The 23,809-nt window shown below is 38.0% G+C and overlaps 1 protein-coding gene across 2 annotated transcripts in view; it reads left to right on the forward strand.

The window, feature by feature from the left end:
- Positions 1-23,809, forward strand: part of LOC126279068 (DDB1- and CUL4-associated factor 8-like) — a 127,476-nt gene that overhangs the window by 28,816 nt on the left and 74,851 nt on the right. For both annotated transcript variants that reach the window (XM_049979516.1, XM_049979515.1), the window contains exon 4: positions 7,201-7,459. In XM_049979516.1, the coding sequence (XP_049835473.1) occupies positions 7,201-7,459 (259 nt within the window). The remainder of the gene's footprint in view (positions 1-7,200; positions 7,460-23,809) is intronic.

Genomic DNA, 23,809 nt, shown 5'->3' on the forward strand with positions numbered 1-23,809 from the left:
GTAATAACATCCAAAAACCAAGAACTAAGTGATGTAATTGTAAATGATGTTTTTCACAAAATTATTAAGTGGTTCTCAGCAAACGGACTCTATTTAAATTTTGATAAAACACAGTATATACAGTTCCGTACAGTAAATGGCACAACTCCAGTAATAAATATAGACTTTGAACAGAAGTCTGTAGCTAAGGTAGAATTTTCAAAATTTTTAGGTGTGTCCATTGATGAAAGGTTAAACTCGAAGCAACACATTGATGGTATGCTGAAACGTCTGAGTTCAGCTACATATGCTATTAGGGTTATTGCAAATTTTGGTGATAAGAATCTCAGTAAATTAGCTTACTATGCCTACTTTCATTCAGTGCTTTCGTATGGTATCATATTCTGGGGTAATTCATCATTGAGTAGAAAAGTATTCATTGCTCAAAAACGTGTAATCAGAATAATTGCTGGAGCCCACCCACGGCCACCTTGCAGACATCTATTTAAGGATCTAGGGATCCTCACAGTAACCTCACAGTATATATATTCACTTATGAAATTTGTTGTTAATAATCCAGCTCAGTTCAAAAGTAATAGCAGTGTGCATAGCTATAACACCAGGAGAAAGGATGATCTTCACTATGCAGGGTTAAATCTGACTTTGGCACAGAAGGGGGTAAATTATGCTGCCACAAAAGTCTTTGGGCACCTACCAAACAGCATCAAAAGCCTGACAGATAGTCAACCAACATTTAAAAATAAATTAAAAGAATTTCTGGATGACAACTCCTTCTACTCATTGGCTGAATTTTTAGATATAAATTAAGGGAGGGAAAAAAAACTAACTTATGCATTAGTGTCATGCAATATTTTGTGTAATGTAATATCTTGTACAGACATCTTTCATTAACCTGACACGTTCCACATCATTATGAAGTGCCGTATTCATGATCTATGGAACAAGTATTAATCTAATCTATCCTCGGCGGCATCAGCCAAGTGTCTGGACCATTCACCGGGTAGTTAAGTTATTTAAGGAAACAGGAAGTGTTGAGCCACATGTGAAATGTCAGCCACGACCTGCAACTAATGATGATGCCCAAGTAGGTGTTTTAGCTGCAGTCGCAGCTAATCTGTACATCAGTAGCAGACAAATTGCGCCAGAATTGGGAATCTCAAAAAGTCTATGTTGAGAATGCTACATCAACATACACCAGGAATTGTATGGCGACGACTTTGCATGTCATGTACAGTTCTGCCACTGGGCACAAGAGAAATTATGGGACGATGACAGATTTTTTGCACGCGTTCTATTTAGCGATGAAGTGTCATTCACCAACAGCGGTAACGCAAACCGGCATAATATGCACTATTGGGCAACGGAAAATCCACGATGGCTGCAACAAGTGGAACATCAGCAATCTTGGTGGGTTAATGTATGATGTGGCATTATGGAAGGAAGGATAATTGGCCCCCATTTTATCGATGGCAATCTAAGTGGTGCAATGTATGCTGATTTCCTGTGTAATGTTCTACCTATGTTACTACAAGATGTTTCACTGCATGACAGAATGGCGATATACTTCCAACATGATGGATGTCCGGCACATAGCTCGCATGCAGTTGAAGCGGTATTGAATAGCATATTTCATGACAGGTGGATTGGTCTTAGAAGCACCATACCATGGCCCGCACGTTCACCTGATCTGACGTTCCCGGATTTCTTTCTGTGGGGAAAGTTGAAGGATATTTGCTATCGTGATCCACCGACAATGCCTGACAACATGTGTCGGCGCATTGTCAATGCGTGTGCGAACATTACGGAAGGCGAACTACTCGCTGTTGAGTGTTGTTACACGTATTGCCAAATGCATTGAGTTTGGCGGACATCATTTTGAGCATTTATTGCATTAATGTGGTATTTACAGGTAATCACGTTGTAACGGCATGCGTTTCTAGAAATAAGTTCACAAAGGTACATGTATCACATTGGAACAAATGAAATAAAATGTTCAAATGTACCTACATTCTGTATTTTAATTTAAAAAACCTACCTGTTACCAACTGTTCATCTAAAATTGTGAGCCATTTGTTTGTGACTATTACAGCACCATCTATCACAAAGCAAAAAAAGTGGTCCAACTAAAACATTCCTATTTCTTTGCGTACTACATGAATATGTAATAAAAAATGGGGGTTCCTATTTTAAAAAATGCAGTTGACATCCATTTGACCTATGGCAGCGCCATCTAGCGGACCAACCATAGTGCCATCTGGTTTCCCCCTTCAAGCTAGACAAATTTCGTTCTTTGTAGTTTTTTTTTTTATTTTGACACTTATTTCATGAGTTGTTTTGGCCTGGCCATGATCAATGGACCACCCTGTATGCTTCTGTTCAGCAACAGAGTCACTGATGCACCAGTGTCTAATTGCATGCATATTTTGTGTTTGGCAGTCTGCAGATTGAAAATCAATTTATTAGCCTGACACTGGATGAAAGAATTATGTGACATTTTTGCTGTTGCACTTGACTTGTACCATTAACACAAGAATCACTACTGGGCTTGGAAGAGATTGTGTAACGTGCATTGACTGATAGCTTGGATAATGTGCAGAGTGCTTGTTGTATCTTAGTTTCCACAGATAGACCATCCTTGCCACAGTGACAAAATTTATTGTCACAACTGGCACATCTGTGGCATTGTGCTGTGAAACATTGAGGGCAGTATTTAACACTGCTAGACTGTTTCCTAGCACACTGGTTTTGTGTAAATCATGGCCCACAGCCCTGGCTGAGACTCCGCACACCGCGGCGTGCGACCTATGGGCACAATGTGCATTACTCTCAACTGCACAAATAGGAGCAGAATCAAAGTCTGTGCTCCACTAATGGTTAAACCTGTTGCAAGGTTAGGATCAGGATCAAGGTTGCCACAAGTTCAGGAAATAAGCAAATATCAGGGAATTTCAAATGTCAGGAAAATCATGGGAATATCGGAGAAATTTGAAGAAAAAAGAACAAAATAAAAACACTGGAAAAATCTTGTTTTTTGTCTCAGTAGATGAAAGGGCTTGTTTACTTAGATGAAATTGCTTGTTTATTGAGATGTCGTGCATTGTAACTGGCTGGGCACAGTTGAGTGTGTGCGCCGCTTCCCTACTCCCTCATTCTTATTGCTTCTCCCATTTCTACCACTCCCCACTTCTTGCACTAGTCTAGCAGCTGCCAGTGAGAGGCAGAGAGGTGTGAGAAGTGGTTTGTTTGCATCTGATTCTCAGATATTATTGACACAGTGGCCGGAGACAGTGGTCACGTGTGCACAAGGTGTGTGTGAGTGATTGTGTGAATGTGTGTGCACACTCGTTTTCTGACAAAGGCAATGGCCAAAAATTTAGTTATGAGAGAGTGTTTGTCTTTTCTATGTGCTTGTCTGCTGCTCAGCAATCATCTTTATGGTGATTTGCTACCTATCATCATTAGTATTAATTCTCAAGAGTATTTGTGCAAGTTATTTGTTGCGTGGGTTGATCTCCGTGGTGTCATTTCAACAACATGGTGTCTGTGACAAGTGAATAGCTGGCTGCATGAGTGGACTTCCATAATGGGCCAAAACTGCAAGCTATTTCTGTGGGCATCTCTAATGGATTGGGCCTGCCGATCTGAAGTCCATCGTTTCTCCCTAATGTAAAGGTCTTGACCATTGGAACTAGTCTCACCAAACTGCCAGCAGGCCAGGTCTGTTTGTGTGTGCCATAATGCAGCAGACTTTTGTGCTTTATCCATGGACCCAGGACTGCAGTGCTCCTCAGCAGGCCAGAGGCCATGGGCAATGTTTTTCAGGAAGTGAAACTGTCTCACCACAAGTACATTGTACAGTGTAACGTTTTATAAACATTTTATTTATTCTAGTACATTTTGGGGCTTCAAAAGTAGTTTATATATTGGAAAGTATGGGTGATAAGATGAAGAAAATTGTAGCAGTCACTGGCAGTTTGTAGGCTATGTACTCGTGTATTTATTGAAAGAAAAACCACACAATACCTGTAAAATAATAGGCGTAACACTGTGGTTAGTAACAAATGATAATGAACATAGTAGAACCGACCTTTTATGGTGTTCACCTATAGTGTTGTTTTACACAACTCTTTCTTGCCATACATACTTCTTTTAAGAGGCTACTTTTTTCTGAGGTTATTTCTGAAATCAGTGAAGGTATTTTAAATCTGCCTTCCGACTCTAATGAAATGCGTATTTTTGTCACTAAATGTTTTTTGTTTTATTGAAATGAAATAATATCAATGGTTTTAATGAAACTTACAGGGTGTTTTCAGAAAGGACTTTACAATTTTAAACATTCATATAAATTTATGGAAAGAAGATATAGAACTGGCTTTAGTGTTATTTTGTAGGGCAGCACACACTGTTTTTTTTTTTTTAAACCTTAATCTAAAGATGTTGTAGGTGGCTTTCGTAGGTTATGCTGAACACATCCCATCAGAAGTCATTTTCTTCCCGAACTTGCTTAGCCAGCACACCCATATAAAATTCAAGTGGTGTCAGGTCTGGGAACATGGGGGCCATGCAATTGGTGCATCACGGCCAATCCATTGACCACGAAATCAGTCACTGAGAAAATCCCGGACGTCAGCTAGGTAGTGGGGTGATTCACCATCTTGTATGATGTAAACATTTCATTTTTGGTCATCCTCATCAATCCGTGGTATCAAAAACTGTTGTAACATATCCGGGTACACTATCCCGTTGATGGTTCTCGTGCGGAAGAGAAGGTGCCATACACTTTGTTCCTGCTCAATGCACAAAAAAGTCCAGTTTAGGGCTATCACAAACATGTTGCAATGTTTGTTGTGGATTTTCACTGCCCCAAATCCTCCAATTGTGTGTGTTAACCTTGCCACTTACGTGAAAGGTCGACTGCCCAAGAAATGCTCATCCCCATGTAATCGATTTAACATATCAACACACAAGTTCTTTTGAGCAATTTTATCAGTGTCTTTTATTGGTTGTATGATCATCGTCAATCTGTATGGTTTCAAATGCAAATGGTTTCTCAACACATGCCAAACAGCCATATTTTGGATTTGCAGTTCATGAGATGTACACTGGGTCGATTTTTGTAGGCTGTTGACAGAAACGTTGTCGCACTCGCTCAGTGATATTGTCAGATGTGCTTGGACGACCTGATTATTTCCCATGCCTTTCTGAGCACCCTGCTTCTACAAAACATTTGTCACTCATAAGTTGTAGGCCTACTAGGAGGTATTAGTTTTCTTGGTACAGGAATTATGCTGAACTGTTCTCGCCAACTTGGATTCTTCAAACCTAAACATGCAGCTAGCACACTCGGGTTCAGTGAAGAACACAACTGATGCTAGTGCTCTTTACAGTGAGATTTGGCTCTAGCAATCTACGCGACCCAAAACTTGATGTATTTCCTTACAAATTGACACTACATTCACCTCTGTAGGTACTACAAATTAATTTATATGAATTTTCCAAGTTGTAAAATTCATTTGGAACACCCTGGCTTTCTTTCTCTATCCAAAAACAGTTCATTACAAGAGATGTTGATTTAGATCTTCGCTCACACGTTTAGAAATACAGAGGCTCTTACATTTTTTTTGTCAACTTATGTCTGTACTTACCCTTTAGATCTCAAAATTTGTCAAGGAAAAATGCTAAAACTTCTCTGGAAAACAGGAAACTATCAGGGAATTTTGCTTTGGGGAAACTTCTAGCAACCTTGAGGATACTTAACACTTTGAAAACCAGCCACTTAGAAGGATTTCAGACATACAGATCAGCCATGTATGCCACTAATTAAAACATTACTAGCACATATGTAATTGATATATCTTAAAGAGTAATACATTCTAAAAAAAAAGACCACACTTAAAAATTTATTTTCTATATTTACTTCGGTTTTTCAATACATTACAAATTTTAAAATAATGACAGAAAACATAATTATCCATCAAAAAGTGCGAGGCGAGTTATCGAGCACTTTTTTTCCTCTTGGGCTCCCAAAACTACTTGCTCACTCAACAAACATCATGTATTGGTAGCAGAATTGCAGCAAACTGTGAAATCTCCACCAGCTGCTGCATGTGCTTTGCCAGAAACTGAAGTACCTGAGTTCGTGGCAGTTCTTGTGGGGGTCTAGCCATGATCACACACACAAAAAGACACTTGAAAATAGAGTGCAACTGCTAAAGAAAGCACAGATTAATATCGCTAGGAAGATCAGGCTCTGAAAAGAACAAGAAAACACAATCAGTTACAGGGCAAATGTTCTGAAACAGTCATAAACACCGAAACAAAGAAGCAGACAAGTGTCGCAAAGCACCATGTTCTGCGAGAAAGATTCACAGTTAATATCATTGCCAATTGTTTGTATGATGAGAAGTAGAAAATGCAGTGGGGAAACATGTGAGAACCGCCTTGTCACCAGATGTTGGGCTGTTCCGATGTGGATACCAAGGAGTGTGTGGGTTCTGTGATACAGAGCAAAATAACTTCCTGTACTTAACTTAAAATAACAGCAAGTCCAGAGCATATTGTGCTGCGATGTGCTGCGAGTTCTTGAAATAGGCTGGTTCGACATCCACAGTAACAAGAGACTAATGTACAAAGCTAAGATTATGCAGGCAGATCTGAATGAACAGACTGACTGGAGTTCGGTACAGTCCTGTAAAGTCAGCTTCATGGCAGAGCTGGCACCGTGTGCTGAGGAAGGTGTGTCAAAGCTGGCTGCAGATTGGCAGTGCAGTCACATGGGTTACTGCCAACTTCTAAGCATGGACAGGCATGGTGTGGTATTAATTGTGCACAGTACCACACTTGGAGTTAATAGTTTTAAAATTATGGGCTGTTTTGTTTCATGGTACTCTCAGAAAATGAGCAGTGTTCACTTTATGAAATTTAAATGCATAGAAAGTGTGTGAAATTTTGTATTTTTTGTTTCCTCTATAGGTACACTGTAAGGTATGATTTGATACAGACTGAGCTTTTTAATGAGAAGGACCCAATATTTGTCATGTACTGAAATACAGCTTTAGAAAATGTTTATTATAAAATACTTATGTAAACATACAATAAATGTGACACATTTGAAGCAAATTACTTTGCATTTGAAGTACTTATTTCACAACCTCACTCTTTATCTTGAAGGAAGGTATATGTTTTTGTTGCTTGTTCCAGGCAGCGCGGCTTCCCCGGCCGATGCCAAGGTCCTTCCCTCTTTCATCAACGTTGTTATGGCTCGTTGCATGCCGTCCAGCGTCTTGAGTTGATGTACAAGTTGGATGCCCATCAAGGATGTGTGAATGCTCTCCACTTCAATGCAGCTGGAAATAAGCTTGCTAGTGGTTCAGATGACCTCGGTGTTGTGATATGGGACTGGGCTGTTGGAAAGACATTAGTTTCCTACGACAGTGGTCACAAGAGCAATGTCTTCCAGGTATGTGTCACATAATATGTTAGACCATGTGTGTTAACATCATTACATTTATTATACTGTAGTTATGTGCTTGGTGTTTCTTTCCCTTGATATAATATTTGATTTTGCTCTGTTTGAAAGCAGGATGTTGGTGTTGTGCTAGGTTCAATATTTGTAGCTTTGATGTTATCAGAATCTTAAACTAAGTGTATGTGCATTATGAAGAATTAGTGAAGGTAGATCAGTTGCTATGTTGGTTGTTGTTTGAAACTCTTTATTAATATAAACAAACTTGTTAGATAATTGAAAAATACACTTAGACACTCTGTTTCATAAAATTACCTATGACATCCTTAACTCGCCATTTTTGTCTCACGATTTACTCATCTCTCCCCCTCCCCTTCCCCCCCCACCCCCATCATCCTCCTCTGACCATTGGGCAGTTTCCTATTTTTGACTGCATCATCTTGTTGAAGATAGTGAAAGTTCTTCGAATTTTTGCTGCCTTTGCGTATTGTATACTGTTCATTCACAATTTTTGTTATATTGTGTCTCAAGGTTTCAGTAACAAATTGAATTTAAATCTCATGGCAAATTTTGTGAAATGAAATTTGCTAAAAGCATTTTTTGGATGATTTGCACATTTAAGAACTGTTATACCATCTGATGAGAGTACTGTGTTTCGGTTTACACTAATGAATTTAAACGTAGACAGACCCTTGACTGCTCTAGGATTTGCTCCAATTGTATCTTTAAACTGAAATCTGATGGTATTACAAAGAGGTATCTGCATTAAAGCAGACGAGGCACATAAGTAGTATGAAATTCCTCACGTGCCCCGATTTCATGACTTTAAAGCAAGTTATGTAGTACATTACTCAGTACTCCGGGGCACGTACAAATCAGTGCAACGAATTGGTGGAAGCAGCACCTGAGAGGCTTGTGTAATAGGTACTGTAGCACACTATGTGCAGTGACCACAGTGTTTGGGGTGTAGTGCCATATGTCGTTGGAAGAATATTTTGTCTAAAAAATCTTTTTAAACGTCTCAACTTTCTCATTTTGTTGGTAAGGATAATATAACTTGGTTAATAAGCCTATATTGACTGACCAGTCTTTCTCATTTCGAGCTCTTCACTATTTAAGAGTATATTTTGTGCAAACTTCTCAGTATTGCCCCTAATTAAAATTATTATTATTGTTATCTTTCCCTTCTCAGACGTTATGTCTGGTTAAAAATCGAAAGCGACGTGGACCTTGATCAAGCGTGACTTTCTTTTAATTGTACGGTATATGTTACATTGCATTATTATTATTTCTTTCTTTTCTCAGACGTTATGTCTGGTCAAAAATGGAAAGTGACGCGGACCTTGATCAAGCGTGACTTCCTTTTAACTGTACGGTATATGTTATATTGCATTTAGGAACTTTCGGGTAATTGAACATGTATCAATAATTACGGATTTCTGTAGTTGTATATATAAGTTTGGATGTAGCTGTATTGCATTGATGTACTGGTGGATATTGTGTGGTATGACTCCTGTAGTTGATAGTATAATTGGTATAATGTCAACTTTATCCTGATGCCACATGTCCTTGACTTCCTCAGCCAGTTGGATGTATTTTTCAATTTTTTCTCCTGTTTTCTTTTGTATATTTGTTGTATTGGGTATGGATATTTCGATTAGTAGTGTTAATTTCTTCTTTTTATTGGTGAGTATGATGTCAGGTTTGTTATGTGGTGTTGTTTTATCTGTTATAATGGTTCTGTTCCAGCATAAAACATTTTGTGGTGCATACTTGTATGTGGGAACGTGTTGTTTTATAAGTTTATGTTGTAAGGCAAGCTGTTGATGTATTATTTTTGCTACATTGACATGTCTTCTGGGGTATTCTGTATTTGCTAGTATTGTACATCCACTTGTGATGTGATCTGCTGTTTCTATTTGTTGTTTGCAAAGTCTGCATTTATCTGTTGCGGTGTTGGGATCTTTAATAATATGATTGCTGTAATATTTGATGTTTATTGTTTGATCCTGTATTGCAATCATGAATCCTTCCGTCTCTCTGTATATATTGCCTTTTCTTAGCCATGTGTTGGATGCGTCTTGATCGATATGTGGATGTGTTAGATGATACGGGTGCTTGCCATGTAGTGTTTCCTTTTTCCAATTTACTTTCTTTGTATCTGTTGGTGTTATGTGATCTAAAGGGTTGTAGAAGTGGTTATGAAATTGCAGTGGTGTAGCTGATGTATTTATATGAGTGACTGCTTTGTGTATTTTGCTAGTTTCTGCTCGTTCTATAAAGAATTTTCTTAAATTGTCTACCTGTCCATAATGTAGGTTTTTTATGTTGATAAAGCCCCTTCCTCCTCCCTTTCTGCTTAATGTGAATCTTTCTGTTGCTGAATGTATGTGATGTATTCTATATTTGTGGCATTGTGACCGTGTAAGTGTACTGAGCTTCTAGGTCTGTGTTACTCCATTTCACTACTCCAAATGAGTAGGTCAATATTGGTAGCTTTTGTCTTGTTTCTTGCTGTCAATTCTTTTTTCAGTATTTTTGTTAGTCTTTGTCTGTATTTTTCTTTTAGTTCTTCTTTAATATTTGTATTATATATTTCTATTTTTTGTCTGTATCTTAGATATTTATAGGCATCTGTTTTTTCCATCGCTTCTATGCAGTCGCTGTGGTTATCCAGTATGTAATCTTCTTGTTTAGTGTGTTTTCCCTTGACTATGCTATTTTTCTTACATTTGTCTGTTCCAAAAGCCATATTTATATCATTGCTGAATACTTCTGTTATCTTGAGTAATTGATTGAGTAGTTGATTTGTTGCTGTCATTACTTTTAGATCATCCATGTACAGCAAATGTGTGATTTTGTGTGGGGTATGCTCCAGTAATATTGTATCCATAATTTGTATTATTTAGCATGTTGGATAATGGGTTCAGAGCAAGGCAGAACCAGAAAGGATTTTGAGTCTCCTTGGTATATTCCATGCTTAATCTGTATTGGCTGTGATGTGATATTATTTGAATTTGTTTGGATAATAAGTGTGGTTTTCCAATTTTTCATTACTATGTTTAGGAACTGTATCAATTTAGGATCTACTTTGTATATTTCCAATATTTGTAGTAACCATGAGTGGGGGTACACTATCAAAAGCTTTTTGGTAATCAATGTATGAGTAGTGTAGCGACCTCTGTTTAGTTTTAGCTTGATACGTCACGTCTGTATCTATTATCAGTTGCTCTTTACATTCTTGTGCTCCTTTGCAACAGCATTTTTGTTCTTCATTTATAATTTTGTTCTGTGTTGTATGTGTCATTAATTTCTGTGTAATGACTGAAGTTAATATTTTGTATATTGTTGGTAGGCATGTTATGGGGCGATATTTAGCTGGGTTTGCTGTGTCTGCTTGATCTTTAGGTTTCAGATAAGGTATTCCATGTGTAAATGTATCAGGGAATGTGTATGGGTCTGCAATGTAACTGTTAAATAATTTAAATAAAATAGAAAGAAACTTCCACATGGGAAAAATATATTAAAAACAAAGATTTCAAGACTTACCAAGCGGGAAAGCGCCGGTAGATAGGCACAATAGATTCTGTGTGTGTGTTTTATTTATTGTGCCTATCTACCGGCGCTTTCCCTTTTGGTAAGTCTTGGAACCTTTGTTTTTAATATGTTAAATAATTTAGTTGGATGTGAATGTGTTGAGGTGAACTTCTTTAGCCAGAAATTTGCTATTTTATCTTTTCCAGGGGCTTTCCAATTGAGAGTAGAATTAATTGCTTGCGTGACTTCATGTTGCAAAATTATCACTTCAGGCATCTGTGGTATCGTCTTGTATGTGTCTGTTTCTGCTTGTATCCACCGTGCATGCCTGTTATGTTGTACCGGGTTTGACCATATGTTGCTCCAGAAGTGTTCCATGTCTGTTATGTTTGGTGGATTGTCTATTTTAATGTGTGTGTTATCTCTTGTCTGGTAAAATTTCTTTTGGTTTGTGTTGAATGTTTGGTTTTGTTTCCTTCTATTTTCACTTTTTTTGTATCTTCTAAGTTATTTGGCCAATGCTTGTAATTTCTGCTTCTTTTCATCTAATTGCTCTATCGCTTCTTGTTGTAAGATTTTACCTAAACTTCTTCGTTTTTTGTCTGATATTTCTTTGTGTTAGCTGTCCAATGTCTTTTCTCAGTTTTTCGATTCTGATCTGTAGCCTGTGTTGCCATGCTGGTTTTGTGGGTTTCTTCTGTGTGTTGGTTGGTTCTGATCTCTGCCTAGTGTGTATATTTAGCGTAATGAGTGCTCCTATATAAACCAGTAGTTTTAACTCTTCCATAGTTGTGTTTTCACTTATTTTGTTGTGTATGATTGTGTTGATAGTTTTTATTGTTGTTTTCGACTTGTTGGTTGTTTGGTGGTCTATGCAAGAATGGTGTAATGTCTGTATTTGTGTCTTTGTATTCTATATATGTCAGCTGAAATTTTTCTTCCATATCTAACATGTGTGTCACTTCGTGTTCTATTTGTGCTTGTTCTGGTGGCTGTCTTAAGATTTCGTTTTCCTCTGATTGTTTAATTGATGCGTGTTGTTCTTTGTTTGCTCTGGGATGTTTGAGTCCATTACTGTATTTTCTTCTTCTTCTGATTGCACATTATTTTGTTCCAGTATTTGTTGTACTTGTTGTTTGATGTTTTCTAATTCTGACTGGGGTATCTTGTCATTTTTGATTATTACATGCATCTGATCAGCTAGTCGTTGCTCTGTTAAAAATTTTAATTCTGGGTATCTGGTAATAAATGTTGTGTATACTTGTGATCTGTATCCAGTTGTGTTGGTTCCTAGGTTTGTTGTTTGGTAATAACAGAACATGAGGTGCCGATTAACTTCATCTGACCATCTCATCCTCTATCTTTTTCCTTCTAGGGTGGTTGCAGGAAGCATATCCTGCAAAACACCTCTGTTTGGATTTAAATCATTTTCCAGTTGGCTAGCGGTGTCGTTACCATTGTGGGCGGGCATAGGGTTCAAGCATCGTCCCCGAGCATGACGGCACTTGCCTGAGGCTTCTTTAGTTGTGTCCTGAACCAACTAATCACACTAAAAGGAGGGTTAGCCTTATTAGTGGTTTGTTCTTTTCATCGCCTTTTACGACTGGCAGAACATACCGGAGGCCTATTCTTTTCCCATGCCTCCACGGGGAATTATTATTATTATTATTATTATTATTATTATTATTATTTCTCTTTCACTGTATTAAATTCATATATAACAGTTTTAGTTTTGCTAGTGTGCTACAATAATGTTATGCCCCAAAATCCCAGACAACAAAGTTAAATTGGGAATCTACTTCTGAGTATCCAGGCATTTTTATTCTGCTTGTCTAAGTACTAAGCAGATATGTGAAATACATCTGTCAGTTTCTTGTGGTTTGAACTCAACCAAGCTTTTCAGTTTGCCCATGAAAATGATACTTCATGGAAATTATAGCTGTACTCATACTTTGCAACATTTGTAAAAGGTGAATGAAATGCAAGTGACTAAATAATTGAAATCATTAAGTAATCTGTGGCTAACAAATGTTTTTACAACATAAAATAAATGAAGACAGCTTCTATATCAGTATTGTTAGAATCTTGTTACCATGTGGGGTGAGTGTTAGTCAGTTAAAGCTTTTCTCAGCCAACAAGGTAGGATATATATGCAAATGTTTCAAATGGTTTTACAATTACTGTACACAGAAATATTTTCATCATTTGGAACTTTCCAAATTTGGCAACCAGTCCAAAGTACTTTCTTTTGGTTTAGGGTCCTCAGAACACCATCAGATACTGAAAGTGGGCACTCCTTAACAATATCTTCTACTGTTTGGTCCTGTGTTACACAGTCAGCAGATGAATGGAAACCCCACTTCTTCAAGGTGTAATCATACCTTCCTTGACCTGCCCTAATGCTGTTCTTCAGCTTTGCCCGGGTTTGGCAGAGTTGTGGAATCCCTCACTCAACCTTCTTTGTTGGATCTTGAACCAAATGAGCATTGTTGGATGTCTGTTCATTCCAGCACTGTTGCCACTTGGTCATGTTAAAAGGACTCTTAGTTCCTTAATTGACCCAGGGTTGTTTGCAAGATTTCAGACAAGTTGTTGCTGGATCTTGTCGGGCATTATACAAGGGGTAGTTGTTATGAGAAGTTATTTTGAGCACGTTCACCTCATCTGCTTTTCTCTGTAGATCTTGCGGAGCGGTCTTAGCTAGGACAGGTATCCAGTGAATCGGAGTAATGTAACAATATCAGTGATAACTCTGAGGACCCCCTTTAAACTTTGCATCAATCTTTGTTGTGTAGGCACTATTTTTCAACACCGGAATGTAATATTCACTTGTAGAATACTTAAGCAACTGGACGATCCCTGGGCAGTGGTTTAATACTGGCTAATTCTTCTTCAAGGCACTGCTCTGCAGCAACTAGTATTCAGGAGAACTTGTCTAACAATAGTCCTGTTCAAGAAGTTGGTTGTACACCCATGTGGCTTTGCTATAGCCCGCATCTTGTAGGATGGCACTTCCGCGCGTAGAGGTGGAGCAATAGGCAATCATGGAGGGGATGAAGCCTGTGCATGCATGGCAGTAGAGTGCGGACAAACAAAAGACTGCCTTGCTGAACTGTGTTGCTGCAGTCAACAGTCAGGTTCATTTCACTATGGTACATCGTATTACATCTTCAAATCTCTGAGGGGGTAATACCTTTTAAAACTGATTTCAATCAGCCGTCTACATGGCAGAAATCTTGCTTCACATCTTGACATTGTGTCCACTGCTCCACAGCATTAGTCTGCATGACATTGGAAGGGAAGAACAGGTGACACATCATTTATTGCAATGTGAATTGTATTATGAGTAAAAGTGTAATACATAAGAAAATTAAGTTCAAACTCAAATTGAAATCATTTTACGTACTTGACATTGCAATGAAAGACCGCATTTATGATCCTCTGAATAGGCAAATAATTAAATCATCTTCTATGAATAACTCTAGGGAATGCTTTAGATAACGCCGAAAACCACCGATTTCTTTATAGGTAACTCTTCTCCTATCATTTTAAAACATTTTTCAGTTGTTGCCTTGAAAATGATAGAGGGTTTACTCATTGTAATATCAGAGTTTTCAACAAATTTATCCAGCTACATTCTTGCGAGTAGTTACAGCTTACAACGCACTTGGCAAATTTTAAATTCTCCTCGGGTAATATGCGAAACATTGTAGCCTACATTCTTCATCAGATACAAATTCCTAGTCGATAGAGGCTAGGAAGTTCTCATATACCAAGTATGCAATTGACATGTTGACAAACATCATTTTTTAAACAATGAGTCCTCAAAACCAAGAAACATGATGATACTTTTTTCCAAAGTCTACTTTGATTAACTATCATCACTGCTGTCTGAGTTAGTCTGAACCACCTGATTGTAAATATAGGATAAGAGGTTCAAGGCTTATATCCATCTTCATCTCCCTATTAAAGTCTTCTTTCTGAAGCTATTCAGCTTGCAGCACACAGGATGCCCACGCTGAAGGGGAATGTTGTCTGCTTCATGTGCAAACAATTCAGTGTCTGTTATGTTGAATTTTTATTTTTCCCTCCACACATCTCTTAATCTGAGCCAAAATTAATTCTATTGGACTATACTGATAGTGATATGCAGGTAAATGTAAAATTTTGTGACAACATTCATGTGCATGAATTCAAATTTGTACGTTCTGTCGCATAACTTGAGTAAATTAACAAGCTACAGAAGTTTGACACGAGTGTGGCATATACTTGTAATGTGCAGAATATATTTATTTAAACCAGAACACTATATCTGCTTTCCAAAATGAGAGTATGATATCCCTGCAATAAAAAATGTAGTTTAAGAATATGTGGCATTTTTATATATCTAGAGACAAGAAACCCTGGATGAACAGCTTTTGATCCAACTCAAAATGGATAGCTTTCTAACTGAAATTCTGTAATGTCATCCTCATCGTTGTCATCGTCTTGAGTCGTAAGACTGAGCTGATGCGAGTCTCCATGGTAGTCTGTTGTGCACAAGCTCTGTTCTTATCCTAAAACATCTTTTTTTTAACTTAGTTACTGTTTTCAAGCCTTGATTTCCCTCTGCAATTGCCATCACTCACACTTGCCTCCAGTACACATTTAATGATTTCTTGATGCCTCAGGATATTTCCTATCAATCTATTCCTTCTTTTAATAAAATTGTGCCATAACACTTATTTTCTCACCAATATGAGTCGGTACCACATAGTTATTTGATGTAGTCATTTACTCTTCAGCATTCTTTTGTAGCACAAAGTTTCAAAAGCTTCTATTCCCTTCTTTCTGAAATGATTATGGTCCATGTTTCACTTCTATACAAAGTTTCACTCCAAACAAATACCCTCGAGAAAGGCTTCCCAACATTAAAATTTACCTCAATATTATCAAATTCATCTATTTCAGAAACTTTTTTCCTTACTATTGCCAGTACACATTCATATCCTTTCTACAAAGATGTTCTGAAAAGTAATGTTTCTGAATTTTTTATTCTGTTTTCAGTATCAGTGGAGGTATTATGTGCCAAGCATACTACTCATTCAACTTTCCTACTTCGATGGCACAAATTACAACACTTTGCGATTAGGGGGCTCCAAATTATAGAATGTAACGTGGTAGGGTGTGTAACATAACTATGTTGGAACATGTGAAACAGTGACTGTAACCGAGCTTCTAATTGCGCACACATGTGGGGCACCCTTTCCTTTAGCATGACATTGCCAGATCACACCGGTGCACTGTGACATCTACAACAATCGGATGCCTTGATTTCACTGTCATTCATCGTCTTACATACCATCCTAACTTGACCCCATCCAATTTTTGTCTACTTCAAAAATGTAAAGAACACCTTTAAGGATTTCACTTTGATAGTGATGAAGTACTGCAGGCAGAGGTGACGTTATGGCTCTGTTAACAGAATAAAACATTCTACAGTAATGGTATCAACAAACTGGTCTCTCATTGGGAGAAATGTGTTTGTCGCCAGGGTTACTACGTTGAAATGTATAGATGTGAAGAATAAAGATGTAAAACATTAATAAAGTTTGTTTTATTTTAAAAAAAACTTGAGAGTTTTCACAAAAAATTACGAAGACATTACTTTGGAGCACACCATTGTACTCTGGTCACTGTCAGTTATTTTTCTGCCAAAATAGCAAAACTTGTGGACTACAATTTACAATTTTTAAATTTAAATTTATCTTTAATGGTGGTCCATCACATAGCTGATGAAATGGATTCTTTCTTGTTTGTAGTATATTTTATTTACAAGTTGTACAAAAGACATTTTTATTGTAGCCTAATAAATACTTGTGATTTTATAGTTGAATAAAAACTTGAAAAATTAGATTAGATCAAGATATTACAGAAATTTAACTTAAGAATATTTATTAGGAGAGGAAAAAAGAAGCTAGGATATAATTGTTACATTGAGCATTGTTGACACTTGGTTTAAGAATCATGAAAAAAGGGTGGATATGTGGTGGAGACCTTAGTACACCGGAAAGTTTCAGATTGATTATGTAGTGGTAAGACTTAGATTTGAGAACCAGATTTTAAACTGCAAGACATTTCCATGGTCACACATGGACTCTGGCCATAGTTTATTGCTCGTGACTGTAGGTTAAAAATGAAGAGAATGCAAAAGGACGGGAAATTAAGGAGATGAGACTAGGATAAGTTGAAAGAACCAGAGGTTGTTGAGAGTTTAAGAAGGAGCATTGGGCAATGATTGCCTGAAACAGAGGAAGGGAATACAGTAGAAGTCGATTGGATAGTTTTTGGAGATAAGTAATGAAGACAGCACAGAATCAGATAGGTAAAGAGTCAGACATGGTAGAAATCCAAAGATATCACAAGATGTACTGGATGCAGTTGGTGAAAGGAGAAAATATAAAAATGCAGCAAATGAAACAAATGAAAGGGAATAAAAAGTATAAAAAATGAGGTGACATAACCTGAAATGGCTAAGCAGGAGTGGCTAGAGGACAAATGTAAGTGTGTAGAAGCATTTATAACTAGGTGAAACATAGATACTGCACACAGGAAAATTAAAGAGGCCTTTGGAGAACAGAAGACTACCAAGAGCTCAGATGGAAAACCAGCACCAAGTAAAGAAGAGAAAGATTGAAGGCTTTCACCACCTGATGACATTGGTACTGGTAAACCTTTTGGAGTGTAAGGTTATTTTCCACTCAGTGGATGTGCAATGCCTCCGAATATGTCCGGAACAGTTCTGGATGATAAGTTGTTAACAGAAGAGTTTTGTGGACCACGACCTTATACTCCGAAAGATTTACCAGCAGCAAAGAAAGCAAAGAAGAGAAATCTGAAAAGTTTTAGGAATGTATAGAAGGGCTATAAAAGGTAAATGAACTTGAAGGCAATATTATTGGAAATTATTTGTAGACATTTAGAAAAGCTGGTAGAAGCCAACCTCTGGGAAGATCAGTTAGGGTTCTGGAGAAATGTGGGAACTTGAGGCAATACTGACCCTAAGACTTATCTTAAAAGATAGGTTAAGGGAAGGCAAACCTATGTTTGTAGTATTTCTTGGCTTAGAGAAATCATTTGACAGTGTTGGCTGTAATACTCTGTTTGAAATTCTGAAGGTAGCAGGGGTAAAATGCAGGGAGGGAAACGCTATTTACAACTTGTACAGAAACCAGACAGCAGTTACAAGAGCCAAGGTGCTTGAATGGGAATGAGTGGTTGAGAAGGGACTGAGACAGGGTTGTAGCCTATCCCCGATGTTATTCAATATGTACACTGAGCAAGCTGTAAAGGAAACTAAAGAAAAATCTTGAGTGGGGATTAAAGTTCAGGAAGAAGAATTAAAAAGTTTGAGGTTACTTTGACATTGTATATCTGTCGGAGACAGCAAAGGATTTGGAGAAGTGGTTAAACAGAGCAGACAGTGTTTTGAAAGGAGGATATAAGAGGAACACTAACAAAAGCAAAACAAGGGTAATATATTGTTACGGCGAAAAGTGAAATGCCGGCATGCCTGTCGGGAACAATAAGGAAGGGGTGGTTTTGAGTAGTAGTCAGCCAATCACATGCTGACCTGACCTCCCTCCAGGACAATGCAAGACCAGCAGCCCCTATGTGAAGAGGACATAAGTGCTGCGACAGACTGGTGAAGGCCCAGTTCAGTTGCAGTTTCAAGACTAGTGATTTGGATGGCACCATCAGTGCTAGAGCACTTCGCTTGTACTCTCTATGTAGCACAGACTTGTGATTGTCTATACTGAAGAAGATTGGTTATTTTGTATGTTGCCCTTTGCTTGCGACACCTTTGTGTAATTGCAAAAGTTAAGTATTGTAATTTTCTTTTTGTAATAACTCGTTAATACAAGTATGCAGGCTTCCAGGACACTACATTTATAGTCAGATTAATTCAGATGATGCTGAGCGAATTAGATTAGGAAATAAGACACTAAAAGTATTAATGAGTTTTGCTATTTGGGCAGTAAAATAAATAATGATGGCCAAAGTAGGAGAGGATATAAACTGTAGAATAACAATGGAGAGAAAAAGATTCCTTAAGGAAAGTTTGTCTGTTGTGTAGCCATATATGAACATGAGACATGCACAATAAGCACTTCAGACAAGAAGAGAAGCTTTTGAAATGTGATGTTACAACAGAACACTGAAGATTAGGTTGGTAGATTGCATAACTAGTGATACTGTACTGAATAGGATCAGGGAGAAACAGAATTTGAGGCATAACATTACTAAAAGAAGGGATGGATTGATAGATTTGACACATTCTGAGATATAAAAGAATTGTGAGTTTAGTATTAAAGGGATTTGTAGAGGGTAAAAATTGCAGACACACACAGTCAAGTACAATAAGCAGGTTCAAATGGATGTAGATTGCAGCAGTTATTTGGAGATGAAGAGGTTTACACAGGATATAGTAGTGTGGAGATCTTCTTCAGTCCAAAGATTGATTTGATGAAGATGAAGAAGAAGAAGAAGAAGAAGAAGAAGAAGAAGAAGAAGAAGAAATTATAAGATCCCACCACCAGTGCCATTCAAAATGTGAGGACCTCAGTAGAACACTTCGACCCAATCACCCCTGTGTGGCATGATTTCTAATCTTAGTTATTGACTGACTGTAGAAAGGCGTCTCTGAATGACATTAGTCACTACCCTAAGTCTATCTTCTGTGCTATTCTATTCTGATTTAATCTAAGTCCTCATATAGTTCTGTGTGGTTAATGTATTTCATTTATCTATGATGCAGTGGTCCAGTGCTACTACTTGCACACTGTAGCCGTGATAGGTTTAAAGTGTCTGTTTAAGAAGTAACATGGCACAGTTATAGCTATTATTTATAGTCTATAGATGTTACTTCTTGATTTGGGAGCTGTTAGCCACCTGTCTGTCAGTATTTTGTGCTCCATTACACTTCCACTGCATCACCCTTTAATTATAAATTGGCATTGTCAGATCACTGTTTTTATTCTTTTAAGTGTCAGATACTTAACTGGGTCAGATTAATCTTAGGTAATTGCTTGTCTGGTGTTCTTTCTATGTATTCAGCATGCAGTGTAGTGTCAATGACCCTGTCCAGGTCTTTCTATTTGTCTCGAGTCTCTTACAGATTCATAGATTAAACTTATTTCTTGAGTCCATGTGTGCAGTGTAGGCATATATGCACAGGGGTTCCTAATGCCCCACAGGAACACTGTATTCGCTGGAATAGGTGCTTTCAGTAAGTGGCTGTGCCCTCTTATAAAGTGCACCAAACCTCAACTGGGCCTTGCTCGGGTAATTTTTGGCTGCTCTCAGCTGTTAGGCAAAAAGGAAGAAACTCTACAGCCTTTAACATTGGTTCCCATCCATGGTGTCATGCATTCATTCACCAGATTTTAGTTTGTGTTTGTCCCTTAAATCTTCTTCTGTAGTCCTTTATGTTGTTTAGTCTGCCCCCTCTTAATTCAGTATGTCAGAGCTCACTGACTGATTGTTGGGTCAGTCACATATATTCAGAACACTACAGATAACTGAACGCCCTCGATAGGCTCAGCAGAACACTTCTTTGACCTCCTTTAACAACGGCTCTGAGCATTTTGTGATAGTCTGTGCGCCCATGTGCTCATTGCAAAACATACTTTGGATTCAAACAAGGCACAGCTGTACAATTGTTAGCTTGTAGTGGAAGTTTGTGAGTGACTTGTTGATGCTTGTAAGATTCTGTACAAGGTTTTCTACTTTATCAGTTGTCTGTTTTATATGTGGCTAAATGTCAGTTGATTGCCAGTCTGCACCCCCAAATATCTGGTTAAGTGTTTTCTGTGAATATTTGTCTCATGCAGTTTTATAATCGGATCTCTCTGTAGCTCTGTGGCTTTCCTTTCCGTAACATGTGGGTTGTTTCATCCTGATCCGCACTGAGCTTGTCTGTCAGGCACCTTTTGCCTGTCTTGTGTAGAATGCCACTGGCTTTGGTTTCCAGTTCCTTTCTTGATATGACTGACAACACAACCAGCAAATCATCATTGTGTGGGACAGTCCCATGAGTGTGTGTATCCCTGTCCATTTCTGTTAGGAAGAGCTCAATGGACAGATCCCAAAAGATGGAACCACAGATTGAACCATGCAGGCACGCCTTTGTGGTTCTCGTGATAACTTTTACTCACCTGCCATTATTCTATTATCACAGTGGTCTAATTGACCATTGTACAGTATCACTGACACCTACAGCTCTTGTAGTCTCACGAACGTCACTGGCCACCAGAGGTTATCAAATTCTGTGGTGATATGGAGAGTATGGCCATTATGTGCTTGCAATTGACAGTGTGTGCTAATTCAAATGCTCAGTTAATTATATTGTCCACTGATTTATTCTCATGGAGCCTGTATTGGCATGGATTGAGTCCCATTTGTTGCCTCTGTAACTGGTTGCAAAGGAGCTGCTTCTGGGACTTAGCCAAGGTGTTGATAAAGTAGATCGTCCTATATGACTTTGGATTGGTTGGTCTAGGTGATTACTGTGTTTGCTAATTTCCAGGTTGCAAGTATTCTTCCCAGCCTTAAAGCTTCATGTATTACTTCATGTAAAAGTGGGGTAATCTGCAGTGCTGTTTGCTTAAGGGTCTCAAAGTGGATGCTGTGTGGACCTAGTGCTTTTTTAACTTTTAATTCAGCAATGGGTGGCACTACCGCTTACTGGTCGAAGCAGCAGGTGATTATCTCTGTTGTGTATTCTGTTTGTATTACAGCTTTTAAATTGGTGTACATCATCTGTGTTGTGGTTGTCATTGGGAAGGAGCTCATAAAGCAGAAATTCCTCTGTACTACTTGATCCCTGTGTGAAGGTTCTGTCATACTACCTAATTGTGGCTAGACCAAAACTGTTTTATCCTGTCTGTCATCAGTCTGTACTGTGCTCCCCATAAGTTGTCTCTTTGGTGTAGCAGATGGTTGTACTTTTGCTTCGCCACCCTAAAATGTTAGTCATATTTGTCCCTCTCTAGCTGTTACTGCCCTATGTTGGAATCTGTGTTTGATTCTTGAATCTCTTTTGAGTTTGGTAAGTTCATTTGACCAGAGTATTTTCCTTCTATTCTTATTGCTGTTGGGATTGCTTTATCTTTTGCCTTTTGCAAGATGCATCAGTTTGTATATCTTGTAATCAGTGTTGCCTTCAATCTGTTATAGTTTGAACATTGCTACAAAGTCCTGTAATATCTGCCGATCTGCTTTACTCAACATAAACCAGTTATGTGTTTCTTGTGTCGTGTCTGGCAGTGTTCGTGACTGATATTATGAAATCTACGTCTCGCTCTGTTGCATATGTCTGATGATGTGATGAGCCTAATAGATTTTATATTTGCTGCTGTAATGTCAGTATTGGTATGTGTGTGGGATTAATCCTCCCTATTACTTATGTATAGGTTGTTCATCAGTATCAGTCATTAATGTAGCGTTGCAAAGTATTTGTCTGTGATGACTGCCATAGTGTTGAATATACATTGATATCTGCAGTGGTGATTAATTTTTTATGTTGTGCAGGTCTCTATTTTCTGTTTGGATGAATCTCATCTGAAAACTGTGCATAAATGACAAAATTACCTATGCATAATTTCAGTTACATACTTGTACCATCACAACATGATCAGAGTATATTTGTGACATTTTTGTAGCAGTCCACTGCCTGTTGACTAATATGATAACAGCTTTCACTTCGCTGCCCCGTGTGGTCACTGTTGCGTTGTTTGCAAGACCAGTCAGTCATCTGTTCATTTTGTATGGCTCTTGTTAGCACACCATGTTAGTACATACCTTGTCTGACATTTTGCAGCTTCACATTCACAGTACCTGCATAGCATTTAATTGGAACATCATCATGGATGCTTGGTGAAAACAAGCATTTTATGTCTATCCTGCTTGAATCAAGGAATATGTGACCATGTGACATCACAAAGTCTCTATACACCTTCCAATCTCTGTGCTCATGCTCTCTCTAAGAGTTCAAGCAGTATGTGGGTATCATTCAGGATAGTTTCAACCTTTAAGATCATTTGTTTTAATTGCTCATTAGAGGAAAAGCATAATGCGCTCCCATTTTGGTGCATTTTGCATGTTATGAAACATTAGGAATTTTGACAGATATCTCATTGTTCCAGTTAGTTAATGTGCAAGCTATTCTCTGGGGTCCTGTAGTCATAGTAGTAGTTTTGTTGGATTTTATGAGTGCTTATTCTGTTTCCACATTATTTTTTTTGTTTTTGTTTCTGATCAGTTTCTTCTTTGTTTGTATTTGCTGGATGTTTGGCTCGTGTGTCGTCATCTGTGGTCTGCTGTGTCTGGCTCAGTATGTCTGTGAACATGCTGTCAATGTTGTCAAGAAGTCAGTTACCATTTCTGTTGTTGCTGATGCAGTCAGTGTTCTGTAATGGAAATTTGTGTTATGGATGTAGTATTTGCTGTGAGCATCTGTGTAGCCCCCATGATAAAGAAGTGTACTGTCTTGCCATATTGACTATTTTTTTGTTGAGTCATATTCCTTTTATCCAATGTTTCTGTCATTGTTTTTGCATTCTGCCTGATCTCTCGAGTCACTCATTTTCTGCTGTGTGATGTTTTTATGGTTTACATGTTCATCTTTGTGCCTGGTCTTACTTTTTGTGTGAATGATTTGTGTGATGGGTGTGTCAGATAAATGGGGATTTTCTACATCAATCTGTTGGTGCTCTTCTGGATCTGATACTGTGATGTAGGAGATGTATGTTTGTGCACTTCGTGCTT

The sequence above is a fragment of the Schistocerca gregaria genome, chromosome 6 (genome assembly GCF_023897955.1).
Source record: "Schistocerca gregaria isolate iqSchGreg1 chromosome 6, iqSchGreg1.2, whole genome shotgun sequence".
NCBI classification, from domain to species: domain Eukaryota; kingdom Metazoa; phylum Arthropoda; class Insecta; order Orthoptera; family Acrididae; genus Schistocerca; species Schistocerca gregaria.